Genomic DNA, 7,090 nt, shown 5'->3' on the forward strand with positions numbered 1-7,090 from the left:
TGGTCTGCAACGACGTAGGTAATTGGCCCTTATCTTATTTTTATGTGTCATCTGTTCTAGTACATTTATCTCATCGTTTTGGGCGCCTCACACAACAAACACTCCGAGGTCAGGATTATACCTTGAGACAACCATGAACCATAAAATTTTACTGATCATGAACTAAACGAAACTCATGACCTAAGTGCAACAGTCGATTAAAGCAACGACTACGCTAATCAGCTGTCGCTTTTAATTTGATTTTTAACCGACTTCCAAAAAAGGAGGAGGTTCTCAATTCGACTGTATTTTTTTATGTATGTTATATCAGAACTTTTGACCGTGTGGACCGATTTCGACAATTTTTTTTAAATCGAAAGGTGGTGTGTGTCAATTGGTCCTATTTAAATTTATTTGAGATCTAACTACTTTTCGAGCTATATCTAATAATGCGTTTTTACTTGACGCTTTTTTCGTCGACCTACGTTGTATTATACCGCATAACTTTCTACTGGATGTACCGATTTTGATAATTCTTATTTTGTTAGAAAGGAGATATCCCAAGTTTAGTACCACGATAAGGAAATCAGGATCTGATGATGGGATCCTAGAGAAATCGAGGAAACTTCTTGAAAATCCGCAATAACTTTTTACTGGGTGTACCGATTTTAGTAATTTTTAATTTAATCGAAAGCTGATGTTTGTCATGTGGTCACATATAAATTTTATTGAGATCTGATAATTACTTTTTGAGTAATCTTTGATAACGCGTAGTTACTTGACTATTTTTTCGTCGATCTACGTTGTATTACTCGTCGATGTAATTAAAGTCGGTTTTTTTTTTCGTTTGCGAGCAAACACAATTATCGTAAAGCTATTTTTAAGTTTTACTTCAAAAAACTAAAATATTCACGAGTTAGTACCAAAACACGAAAACAGATGGTGCTGTACGGAATTAGATCGCGCTAACGCTTCGTTTCTCGTGCGGTATAGTAAGGGGAAAGTGCTATAGACTGTATACACATCGAGTAACGTCAGGAGAAAACCTGTCGGTAACTATAATTTTTGAAATCCGCGTTCTTTCTGACGCGGGCCTGGTATAATATAAGGAGTGTTTTCCTAACATCAACTTATTGCAATCAGTTAGTCGAAATAACAGGGACGTTACTGTCATACTGTGCAATATTAAAAATTCATACTGTCGCAGTTGTTCACGAGGAAATGTTTTGTAAAAACAATTTTTTAAATGTCCTTAAATTTAATTAATCTTGATAAATATACAAGCTCAACGCAACCTAAACCTCATGAAACGCGACGACGACGCACTAGCGCAGCGGTCACGACTACAAATTTAAATAGGATCCTTCTTCTTTTTTTGGAAATCGGTTGACGCACGTGTACTGTAATTATACGTGTCTCATTTAAATTTATTTGAGATCTAATCTGATGATGGGATCCCAGAGAAATCGAGGGAAACTCTTGAAAATCCGCAATATATCTTTACTGGGTGTACCGATTTTGATAATTCTTTTTTTGTTGTAAAGAAGATATCCCTAGTTTAGTGCCATGATAAGGAAACCAGGATCTGATGATGGGATCCCAGAGAAATCGAGGGAAAATCTTGAAAATCCGCAATAACTTTTTACTGGGTGTACCGATTTTAATAATTTTTAATTTAATCGAAAGCTGATGTTTGTCATGTGGTCACATATAAATTTTATTGAGATCTGATAACTACTTTTTGAGTAATCTTTGATAACGCGTAGTTACTTAACTATTTTATCGTCGATCTACGTTGTATTACTCGTCGATGTAATTGAAGTCGGTTTTTTTTCGTTTGTGAGCAAACACAATTATACACAAATTAGTTTAGCTTAATTACAGAGCGACCTTCACGGGCGCTTGTCGTAATTGTGTAATTAATTGAACTGTAAACCGAAATGAAATCATTTAAAAGGCATCAAAGTATAGTAATTATATTTATAATATAAAGAAAAATCAAAACTTACTTTGTTTGTAATTAGTGTTATGTGTTTTACTGGATTAATTTTAATTGAAGTGAAGCCACCGATTGGAAATGAAATCAAGAAACTCTACTCACTCTCTCACTGTTAAAAAACTGTATTTATCTTTTGTACAGAATTTTGATCTTTTTTCTGTATTATGTACTCGTATAATGTATACATGCATTTTGGTGTACAATAAAAAATAAATCAATAAATAGAATGTATACAATTTTGTCCATTGATGATAATTTGAAAATTCTTTTTAAAGGTTTCTGGAAAATAAATATCGGAGCCAAAACTATAATTTTGGTTAGCAGTTTACCCATATGTCTGAAAGTAATGAATGAATTGAATGAAATTACGCATGATTCGTATCACACTACGGGCTTCTTGGCTCGTGTATCCCTTCACTGAATACAACCTTGGCAAAAATAGAAATTCGGTATAAAAGTGAGGATACCGGATACCTTTATACCAAAATTACCTTGTAACGATTTATTTGTGAGAAGGGATGGAAGTCAAAATATTTATTCAGTTATTATTCATTAAACCGTTGTACGATTTACGTTAATTCTTTGTTTGTTACAAAGGCGACTTTTAAAATATTATACGGTAAACTGTAATCATGATATTTGATTTTTACTAATAAATATTTAATATAAAAAAATAATACTCATGAATCAAATAACAATAGTTTCCAATTAAAATTAATTACTTACAAGAAGAGGGGCTGACTTAATATGATTTGGGAATTATGTAGGTAATATTTCAGAAAGTATGGTAAATTTATGTATAAATAATTGTGTTTGCTCGCAAACGAAAAAAAACCGACTTCAATTACATCGACAAGTAATACAACGTAGATCGACGAAAAAATAGTCAAGCAACTACGCGTTATCAAAGATTACTCGAAAAGTAGTTATCAGATCTCGATAAAATTTATATGTGACCACATGATAAACATCAGCTTTCGATTAAATTAAAAATTATCAAAATCGGTACACCCAGTAAAAAGGTATTACGGATTTTCGAGAGTTTCCCTCGATTTCTTTAGGATTCCATCATCAGATCCTGGTTTCCTTATCGCGGTACTAAACTAGGGATATGCCCTTTTCAACAAAAAAAGAATTATCAAAATCGGTACATCCAGTAGAAAGTTATGCGGTATAATACAACGTAGGTCGACGAAAAAAGCGTCAAGTAAAAACGCATTATTAGATATAACTCGAAAAGTAGTTGTTAGATCTCAAATAAATTTAAATAGGACCAATTGGCACACACCACCTTTCGATTAAAACAAAATTTGTCGAAATCGGTCTACCCGGTCAAAAGTTCTGATGTAACATACATAAAAAAAAAAAAAAAAATAGAGTCGAATTGAGAACCTCCTCCTTTTTTGGAAGTCGGTTAAAAAATATTGACTGTTTTTAGAGTAACAAATTTACTTATGTTATTTACGGAAATCTACGTCAGACTCCATGTTAGTTAAGTGCTATGAAACTGTATGCAACTTTATACAGTAGATTTTCAATAATGTTGCAATATAAACCGATCAACAGACCGACAAAATTCTAAAAATAATTGTTGTAGCTTCTATTTCTCGAATAAATACACCTATAATTTGTTTATATATAAAAACATTAAAAAATATATAAATATAAAATATATATATAATAAGTGTAGACGATATAATTTCGTTAAATCAATAAATTCCATTAATCAGAGACGGTTTATTCTCTTTGAATTTGTCTAATTAAACGAAAAATTAAAGCGAACATAGGAAATTCTTGAAGTGGAATACTGAATGAGACAGTTTGAAGATTCAAAAGCGTACAATTCGTTTTATATTCTAGTAGGCTTTTATTCAATTTTAAATTGACAAAACGGTGAAATTCGCAAAAAGCAACATTTTAAAATGAAGTTTTTTTGCACGTCAAAGGGTTTTAACGAATGGTTCAGTGTGCTTGAATTACACGTTATGAATTTTTTAAAAGTATTCTTTTTTTAAAAATAAAATAAGGTTCTTCAATTCCAAAAGGGCTTGTAAGGTTTATTCTTTTTTTTTAAATTTTATTGTTTAAAAGATGGCACAGATATTTCTCTATTTGGTGATGGAACTCTTGCATTACGGTTTAATGTCAAGCATCGGTTTTGCTCCTCTAAGTCATACCATTATGTTATATAGCCTAATACTTTGTTTAACAGTAACACCGTTTTAATCATTTCAAACTGCTTAAATTATATATGATTTATTATGTATATAAGATTAAATTATTTAGTTAATTATCAATTTACAAATGCGTTCGTGATTTTAGATTATTTTAAAAGAGGTATTGATATTCATGTTAGACTGTATTGGAGTCTAAATTGAAGAAGTTATATCAGCGGTCAAATATTTTAGTCAACAAACTGAATTGTTAGTTGCGTCGTGAATGCGTATCTTGAAATAGTATGTTTAGTTTTACGATACTACAAACATGATAATTTTAATTTCCGCCATAATATTCTAGATTTCTGTAAATCGTATCTGACATTTAATGTAGTAAACAGCTGTTATTTTTATTAGCTACTTTAATGTTTTATTTGATTTTTATTTGTTTGACGTAAAAATTAATATTACGTCCAACAGCTGTTGCTCTGTATTTACTTAGGGCATTATTAACGATAATATCGCTATTTTTAACGGTCTCAAGTATTGAAAGGCTTTATTAATTAAATAGTTAGTCATACTTGAATATTAAAAATAAGTTGTAGTCAGTTTATTAAACTTAAATATACATTGATCATAAATACATGTTTAATAATTACTATGATATAAATTTAATAGTCCTTATAATGTACAAAAATATTATTACAATTCCTTTTTCGAAATGTCATTAATCATTGTAATTGTAATAATCTTTTCCACATTGAACCTATATCCGATTTGGTAATAAAAATGCACAATAAATGCTACGAAATATAAGGTAATATAAAACCTAAATAGTGCTTATAAAAACTACTACTATACATTTTAAACAACAATTCTTCCAGTTAATTTTTAAATTGATTAAAACTTTTCCATCAGGTCTACGAGATGTTCCTCATCGGGTACCAATTTAAGGTACTATCACCTATCTTCACTATTCACTGGGGTCTGCAAGCGCGGAGAACTCGTCCCCTGTGGAGAGAGAAGCAAAATGAGAAAAATCGGAAGCACTTCGAGACCTTCAAGAGAGAGTTATACGCAAGGTACAGGAGAGATCCCCTGCATCTATTGAGAAGAGTTCAACAGGCGAAGAAGACATAGGCTTCGCAAGGCCGTGCTTGTGTTGCCGGCCTTCTAATTATACTGACATTTGTGTTAAGACTCTTCTGACGAGTGTGGTTGAGACAGGAAATTAGAACAATTGATAAGAAGAAGTTACGAAATAGTTTTGATTATTGATTTTAGTGTTAAATGAAAGGAAGTAAAAAATAATGTACATTGTAAGTTAAAAAACTTGAAAGTAATCAAAAAATTTTTGAAATACGGTCAAAAACTATTGGTGTGTGTATGGTACAGTCTACGGTTGAGTGAGAGATGACATGTAAGGGACGGTTACGAGGGAAACCAAATCCATTGAAAGTCGATCTAAAAGTAAGTTTATTAAGATTATTTTGAGTATATATAGGCAAAAGTACAGACGTCATATGACGTCATTCGTTGCAAACAAATAACAATTTCATTAGAAATCTGCATCAGTCAAAAAACAATTTCGTAATAATTATGCTAAATTGAGGAGGTTATGAGTTTGCAAGACAGTCATTTTGCTTAATGTGCGTTAACCCGTACAGTATGTTCGATTTGAGTATTACTTGAAGTATCGTGTGTATGAGGTTCGAATTGACTGAGTATTTGTCAACATTTAGAGTTTCTAGTTGTCATAAGCACATGAAACACTAATCATACAAGCACTGGTTCGAAAACCCCGAATACTTTTTGTCTTAGAAAGTCTATTAAGATGTTATACAGAAGAATATGTAATGCCTAGTTAGAGAATTTAATATTTATTTGACCCAAACTAAAGAATATTGTATATATGTACTATTATTATATATTATGTCACTATATGTTACGTAGTATTACACTTTGAACAGACGAAAGACAATATAAGTACACAATGCACAAATGTTATGTCAGCATTTTACAGATAGGTTTGTCTAAATATTGCAGAAGTATATATGTGACTAATGGAGTATCGAATCAATCCGCTAAAGTTATTTATATTTTAAACTAGCATCCTGCCCTGGCTTCGCACGGGTAAATAATAATAGCTATGTCACCCACGGATAGTGTAACTTCCCAACAGTGAAAGAATTTTGCAAATCGGCTCAGTAGTTTCGGAGCCTATTCAATGCAAACAAACATACAATCAAATCTTTCCTCTTTATTATATTATTAGTATAGATTTTAAACAAAACCAAAAAGGTGACATGAGACGTTAGCTTATATTACCCAAAGACTTACTTTGTCATAGATATATTGTTAATATTAAACGAGGCCTATTTCAACGCACTAAAATTATTTATAATGTATGTTATATATGGATGTTAAGAATTTAGGAATAGTTAATTATAATTATATACAGAATTAAATTCCTTACATTATATATTAGGCTTGTCATTTTCTATCAATTATGTATAAACTTAAAAATGAATGCAACCTTTATTCAGACTAAAATTGTCTTTGTTTTGTACATATTTAAAAAAAGAATAACCACAATAATTATGAGTGTTTTGTATGTGACAAATTTTTAATATTAAAAAAATGCGTGCGTACATAGTACACATGTCAGAAGTGAAACTTCTCTGGCAAACTAATTTTTTAGTCTCGTTTAAATTTATACAAATCTAAAGCTTTAGATTTCCGTTTCAGCGCCATCTAGTTAGATTGCAATGTAATACTATCGATGTTAATGTAACAATCTATGTAGTTTCTATAGTACACGCTAGGTGGCTCTGTTGTGTGACAAAAACAGCACATATTCGTGACGCTAATATTATTATTATTGCGTTTCATCCGTAAAAATTATATCCTCATACGCCCAAAGAAGTTACGCTTCAAAAAAATTGTAATATTATGT

At 31.0% G+C, this 7,090-nt stretch overlaps 1 protein-coding gene across 1 annotated transcript in view; it reads left to right on the plus strand.

Moving 5' to 3' along the window:
• Nucleotides 1-5,274, plus strand: part of LOC123670355 (beta-1,4-glucuronyltransferase 1-like) — a 33,876-nt gene extending 28,602 nt beyond the window's left edge. The window contains exon 4 of the mRNA XM_045603855.1: nucleotides 5,053-5,274. Coding sequence (XP_045459811.1) covers nucleotides 5,053-5,274 — 222 coding nt within the window. The remainder of the gene's footprint in view (nucleotides 1-5,052) is intronic.
• Nucleotides 5,275-7,090: the final 1,816 nt, after the last annotated feature.

This window comes from Melitaea cinxia, chromosome 4 (assembly GCF_905220565.1).
Source record: "Melitaea cinxia chromosome 4, ilMelCinx1.1, whole genome shotgun sequence".
Lineage (NCBI taxonomy): Eukaryota > Metazoa > Arthropoda > Insecta > Lepidoptera > Nymphalidae > Melitaea > Melitaea cinxia.